At 39.7% G+C, this 18,824-nt stretch overlaps 2 protein-coding genes across 6 annotated transcripts in view; one reads left to right on the forward strand and one right to left on the reverse strand.

Annotated features, from left to right (window-relative positions):
• Positions 1-4,035, forward strand: part of LOC100649327 (transcriptional activator cubitus interruptus) — a 146,187-nt gene extending 142,152 nt beyond the window's left edge. For both annotated transcript variants that reach the window (XM_048405573.1, XM_048405574.1), the window contains exons 10-12: positions 18-554; positions 654-911; positions 1,141-4,035. In XM_048405573.1, the coding sequence (XP_048261530.1) occupies positions 18-554; positions 654-911; positions 1,141-2,607 (2,262 nt within the window). In that variant the 3' untranslated portion in view covers positions 2,608-4,035. The remainder of the gene's footprint in view (positions 1-17; positions 555-653; positions 912-1,140) is intronic.
• Positions 4,036-4,136: 101 nt separating this feature from the next.
• LOC100649207 (flagellar attachment zone protein 1) lies at positions 4,137-18,643 on the reverse strand. 4 transcript variants are annotated; one of them, XM_020862799.2, is made up of 16 exons: positions 17,375-17,530; positions 15,243-15,520; positions 15,015-15,116; positions 11,847-12,692; positions 11,079-11,472; positions 10,257-10,609; positions 8,963-9,394; positions 8,412-8,585; positions 8,103-8,309; positions 7,504-7,755; positions 7,134-7,420; positions 6,806-6,908; positions 6,472-6,660; positions 6,060-6,384; positions 5,344-5,864; positions 4,137-4,766 (listed from the first exon to the last, which is right to left on the reverse strand). In XM_020862799.2, the coding sequence occupies exons 2-16, from the start codon at positions 15,420-15,422 to the stop codon at positions 4,671-4,673; spliced, it is 4,461 nt and encodes a 1,486-aa protein (XP_020718458.2). In that variant the 5' UTR covers positions 15,423-15,520; positions 17,375-17,530; the 3' UTR covers positions 4,137-4,670. The 4 variants fall into 4 exon arrangements, with proteins under 4 accessions (XP_020718458.2, XP_048261528.1, XP_012163590.2 ...); XM_048405571.1 differs by lacking the exon at positions 17,375-17,530 and adding an exon at positions 18,530-18,643 and having other exon boundaries at positions 5,344-6,384; XM_012308200.3 differs by having other exon boundaries at positions 5,344-6,384.
• Positions 18,644-18,824: the final 181 nt, after the last annotated feature.

Raw genomic sequence — 18,824 nt, forward strand, 5'->3', positions numbered from 1 at the left:
TCTGATTAATCCAACAGGTTGGCGGAATGGAATCGCAGCAACAGCAACAACCTCCTCCTCCTGCTTCGAGGAATCGTCTGAAAGGCAGACTGAACGCAAAGGGCATGCCGAGCTTGCCAGTAAGCGTGTCCGGTATGAGGGGAACACGTGGTATGGGTCCTCAGGGTAACATTGGCGACCTGAACAGGAGGATCACTGACCTGAAGATGGAGGGTGGCGGTCCCGCCCGCCAAACGAGTCTTTCTGACCTGCAACTCAGGCTGCAACCTCTCAATGAGCCACGAAGGGACAGCAACAGTACTGTGAGCACTTATTACGGTAGCATGAAGTCCACGGACTTTGGTAGTAGAAGAAGCAGCCAGGCTAGCGGGGTCAGCGCTGTCAGAATGGGTCAAACTGGTCCTGGAAGCTTCTACGATCCCATCAGTCCAGGAACATCACGAAGAAGCAGTCAAATGAGTACCACTTCCGGTAGAATGAACCCACCGAGTCACCTTCAAGGACCATACTCGACGAGCAATCTTGTCGTTCAGACGCAAAATATGTCTCTTCAGGTTGGTAGATGAATATTTTTTCTCTTTTCTCATTACGTTTCTTTTGTTTGGATTAATAATGTATGTGGAATATTTAATGTAACGTAACGATAAACTTAGGGTATCCAGGGTATGCCAGGAGATTGGAACGGTCCAAGCGGTCACTGTACGCAACCGTCCGGTGATCGTCGCATGTCAGAACCCACCAGGGGTCACCAGACCCAAAGAAATTCACCGCCTGTACCACCTAGACCAAGGTCTGCTCAACTTCCAGAACATCATCCTAATCAGGAAGTCATTCTGGATGAGGTTGGAGAAGGTGAAATGGTAGAGAATAAGCTGGTCATTCCTGATGAAATGATGCAGTACTTGAACCAAGTAAGTGTTTTCTTAAAGCATCTTATACGTAGTCAGTTCTATAAAGCAGCGTTCGCTTAAGCTTCAATGAATCGGAAGATCGAGTTGTAACAAGTGTATCGTGAAACAAGTAGCGATTTTATTCCAGAAATACTTTCCAATTGAATTTTGAGGGAAACAACTTATAACGATAAACAATTTGTTATAAATTAATGAATCAATGTATTTACTAATCTATCTTTTTCCGCAGGTTCAAGCAGGAGGAACTCAGGTGAATTGCCGCAGCAGTCCCTTACCAATTTGCCAGTCCCCAATTTGCACAAATCCCTTGCACTACCAACGTCAAATACAGCCTACTTGCAACTACAACCAGTCTCACCAACAAACCTGCTACCCGCCACCACAACCAGCTCAACCAACATGCACGAACTATCAGAATACCTCTCCATCTCCTTACAACCAATGTCCTAGCTCTAGACCTCCTCAACCTAATTCACAATACTGCCCTCCACCCACTTATCCATCTCAACCGAACGGCGGGCAAGTGCTCAGTCCAGCAGCGGGTCAAGTCATGTCACCAGGATCTCACTACGCTCCCAGTCACATCAGCGATCAGCCTCTAACTTCACCAGCAGCTGGTGCCCTAGCGCCTCAGCATCCTCCTCAAAATCTTCCTCAAAACTCTGCTCAGTTAACTAGGAACTGTCCCCAAAACCACATGCACCATGGCTACTACCCAAGTTACAATTGTCAGGCACAAATGAACGCGAACTGTACCGGAAATCCAACCAGCCAAGTGAACCACCACACAAATTCCGTTTGTGCTCCATCGAATCACAGCTCTATGAACCAACAACAGTGCGTGCAGATGCGTTCAGCTGGCAATTGTCCACAATTGTCTCCTCACTGCACTCAACAGCCAGCTATATCTAATCAGACAACTGTGAGCCATGCTAATCCACAGTGTGGTCAAGTAGCCAATCAATGTACCAGGCTAATGGTGACACCTAATAGCCAGGTGTCAAATATTCACCCTGTTCAGCAGAGCACGGTGCCCAACCAATGTGCTCAGATGTCGCCACACTGTTCTCAGCTGAACATCAACAACCAAGTTAAACCAATCACCAACATAACCAGTCTCCAGGGCTGTCAACAACAAACACCACAGCAAAATACACCTTGCCTGCAAATGGTCAATTGCGCTCATCCCAATGGCGGCCATAGATCAGTGAACGATTCTACTTTACCGAAGAGGACGTCTCCACAGTTGTGCACTGCTCAGCAGACTAATTGCAGGATACAACAGCAGCAACATACTTGTACACACAATTGTGCTCGAACCAATCCTCCAAATCATCAACAGTACAATTGTAATTGTCAATGGGGTTACGGCGGAGATCAATGTTACCACGAGCAAAGCGGTGCTGCTATACCAGAGATTCAATGCAGAGACATCAGTCAGTCTCAACAAGGATCTCCTATGAAGCCCCCTCAAGGAATGAGACAAGATTCGTACAGAAGGACACTGGAGTATGTGCAGCAGTGCAGAAACTGGTCTGGAAACGCACAGACCCACGAAACAAATGTCTCTAGTTCTACTCACCCCATGTCGCTGCCACAGCCATTGCCATCAAGTGCCAATATGGTGGTCAACGACATGACTTCGTCTCTGAGTTCGTTGCTCGAGGAGAACAGATACTTACAGATGATTCAGTGAATATTGTAATCGCGATATGAATATATAAATATAGATATATATTTTCTATCGTAATCTTTTTTGATACTATCTTTTAATAAGAAGTTGGAACGAAGAAATAATTCATCGAGATGGAACTTTTTGTATTTTTGATAAAGACCGAAGGCTTTTTCTTATTCTTTGTGTAGAAACGAGCGCATTTCGTAATTGTTAAGCGCCCAGTCGACGATCGCTTAAATTAATTGTTAATTAGAATTGTAGATCGTTACCTCGAAAGATGGATGACGTTCCCGGTGATTAAGAAACGATCGCAGTCGAAGTGATACGTATTACGAGAGAGTTCAAATGTGTTTTCTACTAAGCTGCGTTGTTTATAGGGTATAGTATGTATTTTGTACAAAAATTGACGGAACCTCGGGGTGCCTTACAGAGCCAAGCTAAATGGAATCACGGAGTAATTTATTATTTTTGGAGGATTGTATTTAAGACGTTTAACGTCTAAAATTCTGTCAAGCGAAATTTATAGGATTATCAAAGCACTACGCTTATGCGCAAGATCTCCGTTGGATCGAGCTTCTGTTTGTCGCACAAAATTTTACGCGTGTGAATATCGACACCGCGCCAGTGATTGCGAGATACTTTTCGAGAACATACTTGTAACCGTATTTTTGTACGATCAGTCTTTTCAAAGCGTGCCAACATACCGTTCTTATCGTGTCATCGTAATTTTATCTTCTTAACATTAACGGCGAATGATAAACGACGTACATGGTGACTTTATAAAAATATATTTTCTATGCGATGGTGCGACCTGTTAATGAGATTAATCGGTCGAGATGAAAAAATAGACAGCCAATACTAGGATATAACGATGTGTAGATAAATCATACTAATGTAAGAGATTATTAATCAACGCTCATGGACAACGTGCATGATACAATTAGACAATCATTTCGTTAAAATATGTCGAATGTATGTACTGATGGACGAACGAGTGGTTCTATGCGTGTGTCTTTCATAAGAATCATTGTAAAAAAAAAAGAAGCGCAAGACAACTGAAAAAACATTTCTAGATTATATATATTTGGTCTTTTGATCGACCGAAATGATCATAATAGAATCCCCCTAATTTTATAAAATGTATCATCGTCGAGTGCCTTTCATCGTCGTGTCGGTCGATGAGAAATTAAAGAGTACGTTGAACAGTTGAGAACTTAACGTACCTAGAGCTGTTTTCTTTTTCTTCTTTCCTTTTGTTATACAAATGATTTTGTACTAATTTTATTATATCTACGAAAGGCGAGGAGTCTTGTGAATATTATACATATCTTATCGTATACATATAGCGTAGTGATTCAAATATGTGAATGGAAGGAATATGACAAGAGTTTTACATCCTGAGAATTGTTAATTATTTTAAAATAAATCATATCGATCCCATCAACGAAATATTTTCGTTAGAATTGCTTCTAATAATTTTACCTGTCTCATTTAATATTTAGAAAACAATACTTACAGAAGACATACGAAATAGATGAATAACAGATATCTGGCTTTTTCAAGGAATCTTTATTTATACAGCGAAATTAGTAGGTACAATTTGTAGAAGGTACAAAACAGGAACGGATTCCAGAATGATCACATACAGAATCTCGGTTAGGAACAACGAGATGTTATTTACATCGATAAATTCATGGTATATTGATAATAAAAATATTGGAGCATGAAAAAAGAGAAAAAGGAAGTTTAGTAGAAATATTCGTATCGATAGCTTTGAATCACAATGATATGTTTCAAAGTCTTTCCTTAAATTACGAAGACAAAGTACATTTCTTACGTAGATTTAATTATTAGACAAGACGACACGTTTTGTTCGTGAAAAATACGTATCTTTTTTTTTTTAAATATATAGGATGAGCCCAAAAAGATAAAATCATCCTAAAATTATATAATTCCTCTTGGAAACGAGAGCCGACACGAGCCGACGTTTTTCGAGACGAGACTCAAACAAGCGTGTTCTTCACGTTTCTGTGCACGACAGAAATAAACGCGACGTAAACGAACGATTAAAAATTGTAGGCGTCTCAAGACGTGTTATCGGGTGGTGGTTCGTTAGGAACGCCACTCGAGTCGGGCTTCTCGGTATTTTTGGCATCCTCGGTGGTCGATGATTCAGGTACCTGAACAATAACACAGTCATCAAATACGTCGTTCTGTAACTTATTATTAAATATATCATATCAGCAAGCATACTATTATCGAGTATGTAGTATGTGAATGGTAAAAATAGAATATCAGACGTAAAAGGCAGTAGAATACTTCAATTTGCTAAATTGTTACTTAATATACCGATATGTATTATTGAAATTATTAAGATACGCTAAGACGAAGAAGTAACGACAATAAAAAGTTTAGAAAATGGATTGTATAAACGAAATATTTAGTATTCGGTGAATAAAATTCAAAACAACGGATTAAAAAAATAAGGATAAGGAAAAATTGTTCTTAAAAGAAGACAATAAATTTGAAGTAAAAAACCTGCTACTGTCAGATTGCGATGACATTGCACGTAAATATCAAACCCACGACCACTTTTAATAGAATGTTACACACGAAACCCACCAATGAATTACCGTCTCGTGAACTCAAAGACTACACGACACGTGCCAAAAACTTTGAACCACGTATTCCATTCACTAGCAAACACAGGAAGCTCACAAGCTAAAATATTTTCTACAATATATGAAACATCCATACCTGACGAGGTAGATCCGACAAAGTAGTCCTTAACCTTCGACTAGGAAGGACATCAGGCATGGGAGGAGGAACAGGAGGTTCCCCATAGACTTCATGAAGCTCCTCTAACCTAGTACTCAACGCAGAACCTCTTCTATTGGTCGCGTTCATCTTATTCATCAACCATTTCGCCTGCTCTTCCAACCTTTTCAACCTATCTTCCCTGGCAGCTAAAGCTTCTTCCGGTGTCCTATTCTTTGCACCAGAAACCTTGTCTTCCTGTTTCCCAGATCCACCAGCTTCTGCCGAACTCGCGTCTCGTTTTCCAATTTCACCTGGTGAACTCGACGAAGCTGTTTCTGTCGTGGCAAACTCTTTGACAGTCTCTATGCTCGACGAAGAGCCCACAGAAACGTTATCCGAATCGACAACGCTTTCCATTGGTTTGGTGGGTCGCTTTTCCTTAGAGCTCACCGCGTCCTCGCTTGTCAGCATGTCGAAAGACGAGGAAACTTGTCCGTTTGACAACGACGCGCCGAAAACTGGAGCAAAAAATCGATTAGATGGACCGACGATCAAGGGATCGCTGAATTGGACGTTTTTCACGATCGAAGGTGCCACGCTGGACGGAGGAAAGGGCCCGATAGAGAATACAGGCTGTGTGTTGACTACACTGGTTGCACTAGGTACATAGGATGTGGACAATTTTGAGGAATCTTCGTTCTTTTCTTTCTCACCGTCCGTATTCGTCGTGCTTCGAGCATCTTCCATTGCGATCGACGACGATCCACTGTGAGTTTGTACTGGAGCATTAAGACTGATAGCTTTGTTGACAACTTTCACGATGACTCCTTCAGGCTCTGGAAGACTTGTAGACCAAGATTCGATGGTTGGTACCATATGATCACCCTTCATGTCTTCTGTCACATTTTCATCGTTTTCAGCTTCGAAGGTTGCTGACGTCACGTTTATACTGCTCTCGATTCCTATGAGATTCTGGATGACGTTTGTCAAGGCCTGGTCCAGCGGATTTAGCGATTCTTGTGGACTTCCTGGGATCAACTATCGAAGGAGAAAAGTCTTGAATACTTTGTGATTGTTAGTGAGTTTGGATTTAACAGAAAATGTATCGAATGGTTGTTAACTTACTGGTGACTCGTTTGTGGATTCAGTATTTAGAGTTACCTCCGCGATTTCTGTCTCGTCTAGCTCTGCTTCTGTTTCTGGAGTAGGCGTTCGTTGCTCAAGTGTCGCTGAGGAACCTGTCTTTGGCTCGGATAGCTCGGTGTCAGTCGGTTGCTCTGATTCTGTGTCTGGTGTTGGTGCTCGAGGACTCTCCTAAAGATGTATTTTTCGTTATGTGTATGTCGTACATTTTTGTTATATAAAATTTCAGTATTTGAACGTATATCTAATATATTTGTATGATATAGAAAATTGCAAGATTCTAGTAAACGTTAAAGATAATTGGATTATTAGTAACCTTTCGCGGTCTTCTGCGTGGACCTAATCTAATTCTTCCTTCCACGGCGTTGTCTTCTTCGTCGGTATCGTCCCCTCGTTCATCGCTGAACCCACTTTCCGCACTGTATCGAAGAATTAATAAGATTTCACCGATGTGAAGATTATAATCGGAAACTTATATTCTTATTCTATATTAGACGTGTAAATTAGTTGCAGGCATTCGTAGACTGAAATATTTTGCTATCTTACAACAATTCCAAAGAAACCACATCTATAACTTCGCTTAACGTCGTCGAACGATAGAAATTACTTTAATGAATTACATTCATATTATTTCTGTAAATTACCTATTGTTGAAAGAATCATGAGAAGCCAGAGCTTTTCTGGCTGCAAACTCTCTTCTCAAACTTCTCCACTCTAATTCCGTATTCGTGTTCTTCTGTCTAGCTGATTCCCATTTCTCGCGGCAGTATTCCAATTCCTGTTTCAATTCCTGTAACATTTTTCGTTTCTGCTGCAACTCGTATCGAAGAATCTTCTCGTGCGTGTGCAACTGATGATGTTGTGCTTGCATTCGATCGACTATTGTCCAGGTTTTGCTTAATTCCGCCGACACCGTTGATAATCGCTTTTCCTAGAGACGTATGCGAGAATTAATTTAAAAAACTGTTTTGTAAGACAATAGGGAGAAGGAATGGTGAGATTCTTATTTCTTACCTGTTCACCGAGTTTGCATTCTAAATGGACGTTCAACTGTTTCATTCGATTCATCTCCTTCTCCAAGTGTTTCTTTTCTAATATTAATTCTTTCAGACGAATATACGTTTTGCTGACTGAAATCACCAATCTGGGACCAGCTGGAGTATCGACTGACTTGTAACAGATATTGGGATCCGAAGAGGATGCCGCTGAAGCAGACGGAGCACATTCTGCGTGACAGCTCAGCAACTCCAACAAGACACGCCAAACCTGAGACAGACAATATCTCATCATTAGATCGCGAATCTTTATGCGAGTTTACATTTTTTATGAATATATCTACCCTGAATATCTTACGTATTTTCTATTTTTTCTATTTTTACATCATAATCATATTTAATCCTTTCGAAACAGATTTTTCTTCGAAAAATACGACAATATAATAATATGAATCATAATATATTCAAATTTGAAAAAAATGGATCAAATATAATTTACCAAACGAGATGTACAGTTAGGTTACATCTCAGTGATGTGAGGAGGATTCTAACGATCCTGTGAAAAGATTAAATTGCTCGTAAATATTTGAAAGAGGAAATGAAATTTGTAATCCTTACTTTAGGTAGATTGTGAGCTATGTCTTCTTGTTGTAAGTCATCTTCCTTTTTCTCTACTTCGACCTCGGTTCCGTTCTCTCCGTCAGCGCGTTTCTGGGACGGTTTGCTGCCCTCGACTTGCTCGATTAAATCGAGAAGAAGCTTGGGAAGCGCGGCGGCCTCTGTGCCTTCCTCTCTCGCCATGTTGCAGATCAGGTCGTGATTCTCCTATTAAAATTTCATTGTACGATGCTCGTGAACCAAAATCCACAACAGGTATGGACAAAAGCGTGGACAGTTTTAGGAAAACATATCATAATTCTCCAATACCTGAAGTAACTGAGTCAATCGATCGAGATCCATGTCGGCAGAGGTAGCACCTAACAGCATCTGCGTAAACAGGCTATTAATCAGAGACATCTGATTTTGAAGATCTCTGCAGTCCGCTTTGGTGAGTCCCAACTGCGACTCCAGATTTGATATTTCCGTATCCTGCGTGTCGATCTGTCCCAAACACACAGAGAAAACTACATCTGAAACGTGCGTTCTATCACAAGGAAAGACATATTTCGAATATTGTTCTAGAATATCACATTTTCCATTCAATTATTTGAATAACAGAAAGTTAATGATGACTGCCCTATAAAAAAAAATTAAAAAAAAAATTAGGGGTGACTTTCTACCACTGCCCAAGTGTTTTTTACTTTAAAAATTCCTGCATCACCAAATTTAGTTTCATTCAACTTTAAGAAAATTCGCTTTTTGCAAAAGATGTTCCTAATACTTAACGCAGTGGACTTTGCATCATGCTATTACAGGCGTACCGATTTATAAACTTAAATGATTTATGAAATAAATTAGATAACTTATAGACTTAATACCTTCTCGTCAGCCTTCTTTAGATCCTCCTCCAAGCACTCGCACTTTTTCAACGAGTGATCCAATCTGACCCTGGTTTCAGCTAACTCTCTCACTGCCGTCTCCTTCAGTTCGTTCAGCACTTTCAGCCTCTCATTGTAGAGGCTCTTCAAGCTATTGATATTCTCCAGCTGACGTTCGCACTCCAGACCAACGTCGTCCTTCTGTTCTAAGAAGCTTCTGTCCCCAAGTTGCAGCAGAATTTCTGCTAGATGGTCCTTCAGATCGTTGGCAGCACGTTCCCTGAAGTAAACGGCCTCTCGTGACCGGTTGGTTATATCCGACAAGCAACGGATGCGGTACCGATGCTGATCCGGTTCAGTCTCCAAATGGTATCGCAGATCGTCCACCTTGTCCATTTGAATGCGAATGTCGTTTCTCAGCTCGTCGGATATCTGATGCGAGAAAGCGAAATTTTACAATTTAGATCATTTCCCGATATTTGTAGAGGTAAGTTTGGAACTTTTCGATAATTACGAAAGCCAAGTTTGTATTATTAATTGCGAAAGTTTATTAACAAGGGAAGTTTCAGAAATGATTTTGAAAATACGTACTTTGTCAATAATTATAGGAATGAAATTCGATTTATAAGTTTCTGGAGATTTAAGGAGGATAAAAGTTTCGAAAATAATTTGCCGAATAATATTTCGATATTTATGGGACCGCAAATTTTGGCGTTCGATGTTGAGACAAGTTGCGGAAATAATTTCGGAGATATTTTGCCAATATTTATGAGGGTAAAATATGGATCATAAACTTGAGCGTTACATAAACTCGACGTAAACAGAAAATTTCGGAAGCAGTTTTAGAGTTAAGTTTTCGATGTTCGCAGTGAAGTTTGGTTCGTAGAACGAACTTTTTATTTTCTTTAAAACGTTAAAAATAACGCTAGAGGACAAAACTATGGAAATTTCGAAACCTCCAATTAGTAGAAATCTTCGACTGACCATTTTTATCAATAAAGGCCGTTTTAAAATTAGTTGATCGTGGGAATCTAAGCGTTTAGCTACTCTGTAGGTTAAACTGTCTCTTTGTTCCATTCTGTTTCGTTCTGTTTGCTTGCCTCCACGAGAAGTTTGTTTTTAAAGCGAAAGGTGTAAACTTGCCGGCACGTGCTTTCTGTCTTAACTAGATTTCAAAACAACTTACAAAGGACCGATTTCAAGCGACCGACTTTGTTCCAATTTTAATCAGCATAGAACCCTTCATTTTCTATGCGATACTCCATTATAAATAAAATACAAAAGAAAAGTTTACCTTTAAAATACTCGTTAGTCGTTGAGCTTCAAGACGTTGCGCGGCCAATTCGTGTTCGCTTGCTTTCTGATCTTTCTCTCTACACTTCTTCAATCTGTCATTTGCCGCGTTTGTTTGAGCTTGTTCATCTTTCTGCGCGGACCTTAAAAGATCCAACATCCTCGAAGTTTCCGAATGAGCCTCCTTCTCCGCGTCTAATTCTCGTCTAAGCCGCTCCATTTCCGACGAAACTGCTGCTATTGCTCTTTGCCTTGCCTCCCTCTTCATGATCAATTCCTTTTTGAAATCTTCGATGTTCGTCGTGCGATCGACAGGTGGACTTTCTTGCGGATCGTCTATCGATTCAATTGGACCTGTTTGAAGTAAAGCGATCGAATGATAGTTCAAACAATCGTAACACATTCAGTTTTCCTTCGTCTCATTATCAAGGGAATTTTTATGTCTTAAGAGCAATCGGGGCAAAGTTTATCAATCTATTATTATTTTGAATACAAAAGCACACGAATTTTTATTTAAAATTCTCTATTGTGTATTTATTTCTGAAAAAATTATTGTTGGAACCTAGTGCATCACATGTCTGTTTACAAAAATATAAGAAAGAATGTATTTCTATTACAAATAATTGGCGAAAATGATGTTTCCACACGACCTAAACAAAATTTTATCCTTTGGAAGGGTTAATTGCGAAGATATAATGATTCCTCTTACATCTATTTTACCATATTCCTAAGTCATATCTACTTTGTACAAAAAAAAAGTTTTATCTTTGCCAACATCGTAGTTGATATTAATTATAGTTTTAATCTCACTAGCTGAACGTACCAACGTCTTCCTTCAGATCGTCATCATCCTCGCCCTTTCTCTCAGTCTTGATAGTCTCCTTCAGTCTTTGAATCTCGTCCAAAGCGTCCTCGAGAGCCTTTATCTGCTTCTTCTTATCGGATATCTCTTCCGACAGCTGTGCTTTTAATTCCGAAGACCTCTGGCTCTCGATATTTATGATTTCCTCCTTTTCCAGCAACGACTTCTGCAGATCTTGCTCGAGACTGGAGATCTTCGCTTCGGCAGTGCCCTTTAACACGTTAAAGTTATCGATTTCCTTCAACAATCTCTCCGTTTCCTTTGTAGCGACGTCGAACTTTGTCATTAAATTTTCGTACTCTTGTCTGCGCTCTTCCAACCTCGATTCCACTTCCTCGTGTTGCGTTTTTGCTTCCTATAAAATAATAATCGCTCTTATTTTCGATAAATTCGATAAATAAAAAGCTGAATTATAGAAGAAAGGCTACGAAAACTATATCTTCTAAATGGAAGAGTTTAATGGAGAGCGAGAACATTAAATGGAGAATGAGAACATCAAGCAGAGAACGAGAACATTAATTGGAGAATGATTCATTCAGAAAATTATAAAATGTATAGTTCGTTTTAATCTTTCGATTTAATTATTTACTCGTTGCATTTCTGCATGATTACGGTTTCTAGAAATATACTACAAAAATGAGATAAAATATTTTGACAAGTATTTTAAATAAATTAAAATTTAAAAATTTGGTCGGGTCTCCAAAAATGAAGAAACACGAGCAAACTCACCTTGTAAGCATTCGTCAGCCTCTTCACTATCGCTTTCTCCTCCGTCAGCTCTTTCACCAGCCTCTCGTTCTCACATTGATACTCTGATCGCTCAGTCATCAGTCTTTCGACTTCCTCCAACAACCTCGTCACTTCTTTCTTATCTACACCCTGTTCCACTTCATTCTCTAATCTACCTTCTCTCGCTTCAACCTTCGATTTCTTTAAATGCAAATTTGAACGATCACCATCGTTCCACTTGGAGCTTCTAACATCTTCCTCAACGTACGCGACGCTTACTCTAGAAACAGTCTTTGCTCGAGCCTCGTCCACTTGCGTTTTAAATTCGTGTTCAGGTACTTCGATGCTATTTGGAAGCCTATCACACAGATCATCGATTGTCTGTCGACAATTCGAGTCTTGAATCTCCTTTGAATCACAGATACTCGTAGAACTTTGTCTTTCATCTTCTCTATCGAATCCTCGAGTCTTCACCACCATCTCCAGCCTTTCTATCCTCGAACGAATCTTCCTTAAGAGGCTTTCCAATCTGTCGATCCTAATCTCCATCCTACGCCTTTCATCTTCATCTTCGTCATCTCTTTCCTCGTCCATCGTCAGTCTCTTCCTCAAAGCTTCGTCCAGCGCTTCTGACGAAACCACTCGTCTTCTCAGTTCTCTTTCTCTCGATAACTCCATGTACAGTGCCTCCAAATTGGCTAAAGTCGCCGTGTTCGCGGAAGCCAGCTGCTGATTGGCCATAGCAAGCTGCGAGATCACCTCCATAGCCTTTTGGTTCTGCTGAGAGAACGAAGGGCTATGTTCCTCGGCCGTCTGCCAACCTGTCATCTGCGTGGCGTACGTCAACTGCAATATAAATAAGTGGACTAATTTCAGAGACGTTAATTGAACCGAGCCGATCGACGATCGGAATTCTGGTTCAAGGAATGGTTACGCGGACCAGCCTATTGCTTTCTTTGCATTGCGTTCTACAGACTTGCGTCACGATATTACGTCCGTTTCAATGATAAACGAAGGGGAAGATAGGAACGACAGAAACTAGGAATTAGGTAAATTTTGAAAAAATAAATTAAGCAAATCTTGAACGCGTGAACAGTTATCTTAAAGGTATGATAAATGTTAAAGATTATTCCACTGAATATCCAAGCTTTGTGATTGTTGCGAAATACGTACATACTCGCGTTAAACGTCTTATAACTTCTATGTACATTCTCAAATCTGTTTCAAACTTTTCGAGCGCAATGATGATAATCAATGTGCCTGGTTATAAAACCATTGACATTTCGTAAATATCAAAATGCCCGGCAGCCACTGTAACCCTAGTTCAAACGCTATTAATCATTTCCTTTAAATCCTCTGCAAAACGAATACTCGATACCAATAAATCTTGGCGATCAAGAGGAGCAACAGATTCTACGCTGTGGAAGAACTTACGCGTAAACAGTAGCAGCGGATGCCAAGAGAATTCGGTTATATATTCTTAGCCTTTCTTGAGTCTGATTAAAATTCCGCAGCTCCTTGAGATCCGCGTATCCATGCAATCGTTACAAAAAAGACTGTTCTTACGACGGATCGTCGACGAGCTTCTGTAAGCTCGATCCACGTCGAACGATCTACGAGAATGTACTGGCACGAAGCTTAGGACGTTCGCCGAAGAAGCTCGAGACACGAGGGGCACGTGATCGCGATCGATGCCTGCGAACTCGACGAGCCACGGTGGCCGTGACTCAGCGTGTTCTCCCGAAATCATGAGGAGCCACGAGCTTTTTGGAGACTCGCCAGATTTCCCACGAAACAAAAGAGTGCGCCTGGGAAAATCTCTTGCCGACATCTACGTCGGTGATGAACTCTGAACAAAAGCTTTCGCGTTTTTCTATTGCGTTTTCCGATTATTCGAAACGTGTACGCTATGGGCGAATGTTCAAATTGTCTGTGTGTTTAGAATTTCGCTAATTTCGAGAATATTTTGAACGTTATAGAACTGTATAGTTTAGAAGGAGAATTTCAAAGGAGATTTCGAAAATTTCGGAGAATTTCGAACAGAAAGTTAACTTTGGATTTTGCTAGCATGAAGATGATTTTAGACATTGATCATCGAAAGCAAAGTAATTTGACGAAGTCAAAATGAAAGTACACTGCTGATCGGATGTTTGAAATTATTACGTGATTCGTAGAATTCACAGTTTAAAAGAGGAAGTTGATTTAGGACTTTGTTAGTTTAGAGAAGTCTTTAAACGTTAGATTTATTATCTCGAAGTGACGGCAGATCTGCCAAAGCAATGAAAATGATCAATTCGTAATTTTTCATAGGTTTATGTGTATTTTTTCATGTATCTTTCATTTCAATCTCTTTGGTACAGGCTTTACATTTCATTCGTCGGTAGTTCCAATGTCAATAAGAAAATTGGCCGACGAATCAGTGAAGATACTTTTGAAACGCTTCGGCTTTAATTCTCGAGATGCGACCAAGATCGGGGAATTTTGTTTCTAGGAATATTTGCAAAATGATCTGAGTGGGCCTATAGCCTGGTTTTATTGGTGTTTTTAATAGGAACTGATGTAAGAAGTATTACTGTATCTGAAAGATCTTCTTTCACGTCGAGACAATCGGAATCTGTGAATCATGCTGCCGAAGATGAAAGTTGAGTCATAAAAAGAAGATAAGTACTGGAAATAAAAGAAATACGAGACGTAAAGGTGGTGTGCACATTTCTCCATTGAACTGCCCTTTCGAATTCACAAATGGAAAATCACAAGTTCGTTCGACCAAGTATCTCCCTTAATATTACATTTGCAACCAAGAATATTCATATACGTACGTGTATATCGATTATTCAGTCTTCCAAAGAATGAATTAGGTGATCTATTAGAAAATTAGTCAGCTGAAAATGCACGAACAACTATTGTCTCCACCCTGGACAAATTCCAAATTTCTTTTGTACTTCTCTTTTAATTCTACTCTGACGCAAATGGGATTCTCCTAAGTATCTTATTTATGAACTTGTTTACGTTCTACTTTCTACTTACGATATCTATCTTCCGTTGTGTCCTGGGATTTCCGGTGCACCGAATCCGCAAAGATTCATCACGGACGACGGTATATTTTCGCAAGTCAACTGTCTACAGCTATTCTGTTTAACTGCAGCCTAAGATAAAAACTTCGCTTACCAAAGTTTCTCGTCGTGGGGATCGCAAGTTCGACAAACTCGGTGCTGATGGTCTTTGACTGGAACGTTCTTCGCCTCTGAAGGTCGTGTAAGGACTTGGACCCTGCAAAATTCCACGGAATTAAAATAAAATCCGATATATAACAGTGTTTAAAGCATTTTCTCGTGGCTTGTCTCGTCTCGACGTTCCTCGGAAGCTAACACGATAAATATTCGTTTTATATTTAACCTGCGATCGAGGTTCTTCACCCACGTCGAACGCGCTGGTCCTCGTCCTTTGTCGTATATTTTCGTTCGCGTATTCCGGACAGCAGGATTCCTCCGTCCCGTAGACAAACGTCTCCTCGCTTTGTCTCCTCAAAGCTGCCGACGAGAACGGTGCGCTGCTACTACTGCCAGCCGCACCCATACTGTACTTATTCTACTAGCAAACGCTAATCTCTTCGTTGACGTCGTGATTTACAAGAGCTTCGTTTGATCTGTTTCGAAATAGAAGCTGCGAGGTGTCTGGAAGCATATTTCAAATCATACAAATCAAATCATACAAAGGTTTGTACATTTTATTAATTGTAGTCTTATCTTCGTTTATTAATTCTATTGGAGTTTATCAAACGATTCTATGATTTTTCAGTCTTTATTATTTTAGGATCTTTGAATGACAGGATGTAGTTTATAGAGTTTTAAGTCGATAGAATCCTAAATATTATTTGCCGTAGAATTTCTTCATTATTTTCTCGATGTCTTTCGGTGCTTCTAATTGTTGAGAATTCTGGATTTTCGCGAAAGAGGGATTTTACTTGTTCAGTCCACGACTGTAATTTTCCAAATGAGAATTTTTTAATGCTTCTCTTTACTGTTTCCGATAATCTTTTTAGTTAATAACTCTAAATTTTAACATTCTGTTTCTGTGGAAGCTGTTTCCAATAAAAATTTCTAAACTTTCACGAAATCGAGGTATGAATATTACCTGAATACACGCAAGACCTCATTATTATCATTTACTATAAATGACGCTAATTTTCCGATAACGTTATCAGTTTTACTCCCCGTGGAGTTACGAAACACGAGAACTATATGAGGATAAACGATTCTATTCTTTTAGTTGCCACTAATATACCAACTCTCGATTAGCTCCGTAGAGTGAGCGAGTTGGCACAGAAGAAAAAAGTCAGACCGGGTCAGCTCGTATTTTTAGAAGACATATCTGTCTAGATCTTTTATTTTAAAATCTACCGTTAGTCTTCCTTGACAAAACGAGCAATAACGAACCACGAAAAGAAGGAAATTTGTAAAAATGTAGTTGTTTCGAATAAAAACAAATGAATCGGAGAATGGAATTTCTCTCTTCTTTCTTTCGATGCTTGAGATTCCATTTTTTCCTTCCTGCTGGAGATCAAAGCTACTTCTTTTACGGCAGCGAATCCTCGAACAAGCTTTATGACTCGCGTGCCGCCGAGTCTTTTCTCGCGATACGAGGCGCGATGTAAATATGACTTAAATATAACTCGATCCACGATCGAAAAGCGCCGCGCATTTCCCAACGGAACTAACGAAAACAAAGAGGCAACCAATCTAATTTTTTCAACTTTCCACCATTACACAGCTACTAGCTTATAATATACTACAATAAATATGTTACACGCAGATTATTGTAATTAAAGGGATGCGCAATGAAAACGTATACGAATATACAAATAGACTCGAACATAACAAACGAAGAACAGAAACGAGGAACCAACTGCGCCAATCCAATTCTTCAAACCTTCCAATATTAACGCTTGAGCTAATAAAACAACTCAATAGTACTATTATTAAACAAATTTGCTCTGACCACATCAAATATGCAACTCATCGGAAAACTTGTTCTTAAAATCAGAAGGAAGCCAAGCAATGTCCACTTTGTTCAAAATGTTATCATATTTCTCAAATTATTCGATTCTGCCAAGAAATTAGTAGGAAAAAGAGAACAAATCACAGACAATCCGGTGCAATTGCCGCAGAAACGATCAACAGAGACAGAACACGGGTCGAAACAAACGTGAACACGAGTCGCAAGTCCGATGCCATAAATACATCATAAATAGATGTACGGAGCGGTTCGGCACGCGATCCAAATTTAGATCCATAAGAACGGTCCGACGTACCTCTTCCAATCTATCGAGTATAATTTAAAAACGTCCACGCGTTTACATGGTACAATCACGAGGGAGTGTTGCGCAAAAGTTAAAGGAAATTGCGAAACGTGAAATAGTATCGAGAGGAAATTCAAATGGCGGACGCGAGACGAACATGTCACTCGGTTGTAGTTTCCGCAGATCGGACGATTTTTAGGATGATTTAGGTTGTCACGAGTGGACTCACCGGTGGTCATCCGAATCGTGGATGGTTCGCAGGGTTCGATTTCCTTAGGGTCAACGGCGACACTTGACTACCGTCGCCGCTTGCGGCCAGCGACTCACTTCTCTAAAAATACTGTTTCGAAAGACCGCGTGCGCGAGAACGTCCAAACGTTCGCTTCGGTTGTCGCGCACGCGCGATTGCCACTTCCGTGTGACGCTAGTCTTCTGATCTAGAAAGCTTTAGCTTCAGTAAACTTCCTGGATCTCTGCGGTGATCGGTTTTTTGGCCCGTGGAACGCCATTAAATTCGCTTAGATGGCCCATCTGGTCTCGAAAAACGGTGTTTCGTGGAAATGAGGTATTTGTTAGGATAGGTTTTTGTATTCTCTTTTTTTTTTCTTTTTCAGTGAGACGGAAGTGTGGGTTTCGGAAGTGGCTGTTGCTTTCTTGTTGATATATTTAATTGGTTGTTCAAACTTTTACCAGTTTGGTAGCTGCTAATGTACCGTTTACGATGAGCGGAAAAATCGGTACATAGTTGCTTTTTAGTAGAGATTCGTTCTTCGCGAGTATATGCTTTAATAAGACCGATAAGAATTTTGTAAGTAGTGGTAGTTTTCTTATTGATATGTTAACGTTTCCAAAATTGTTAGTAATTGCGCATTGATATATTAATAGCAACGATTCGTCGTTAAAAGTATACTTTGATAATTATGTGAAGTTTCAATTATGTACCGCAATATATCAAATATTAATATAAGTATCGACTTTTTATCGTTTAGTGTTGAAACCCGTGAAAAGAAATTGTCTAATACATTATAAATATCTACTAGAAATTATGTCGTTCTGTTTACGTTAAAATTATTTGTAGTCGCTTATTAATACATTGTTAACAAATATCTATATTTATGTAAAGATCTCTGTAATTTAATGTTCAAACCAGTGAACAAAAGTTATCGATATTATATTATAAATTACATCATCTTAAACATCCAGAAAACCACATAAACAATTATTATTCAATATTTTGCTTACTTCAATTCCTGTGTGACGTCGATAATCGTTTATGTAAACAGCTGTCGAAGAAATAAGCAAAATAATGAATGCCAAACAAAATTATTTCTGATTTTACTGAAAATACGGAAATGCGTATTACAATAAGCTTGGTGGCACTTACGTTTGGCGAATTTCCTGGCGTCGTAAATCCACTGAAAGTCCCATGACGACCGTACGAGAGCGGAGTCGAAGGAGAAACTCGAAGATACGAAAACGTGTTGAACCTAACAATAGCGCCGCTCCTATTCTATATTTAGTCAGTTTTTCAAACGTTTCGACGTAGAGGTACACGTGCTCGCGGACAGAAGCGCCTCAACTTCCTGCACATTTTCCTGTCACATTAGCGTTGAGATATTGTAAAAAAATTCATGCTGCAAATAATCCTGAAATATATTAAACTCGTTTCATTGGCAATT

This window comes from Bombus terrestris, chromosome 4 (genome assembly GCF_910591885.1).
Source record: "Bombus terrestris chromosome 4, iyBomTerr1.2, whole genome shotgun sequence".
Taxonomy (NCBI): domain Eukaryota; kingdom Metazoa; phylum Arthropoda; class Insecta; order Hymenoptera; family Apidae; genus Bombus; species Bombus terrestris.

What these genes read in the sequence shown, in the direction of transcription:
- LOC100649207 (XM_048405571.1), bottom strand. Translation starts at nt 15,422, where the DNA reads ATGGGTGCGGCTGGCAGTAGTAGCAGCGCACCGTTCTCGTCGGCAGCT. An exon ending in GACTAACGAGTATTTTAAAG is followed by an intron (nt 9,395 to 10,256) that starts GTAAACTTTTCT and finishes TTCTCGCATCAG; the next exon opens with ATATCCGACGAGCTGAGAAA. An exon ending in AATCCACAAACGAGTCACCA is followed by an intron (nt 6,385 to 6,471) that starts GTAAGTTAACAA and finishes CTCCTTCGATAG; the next exon opens with TTGATCCCAGGAAGTCCACA.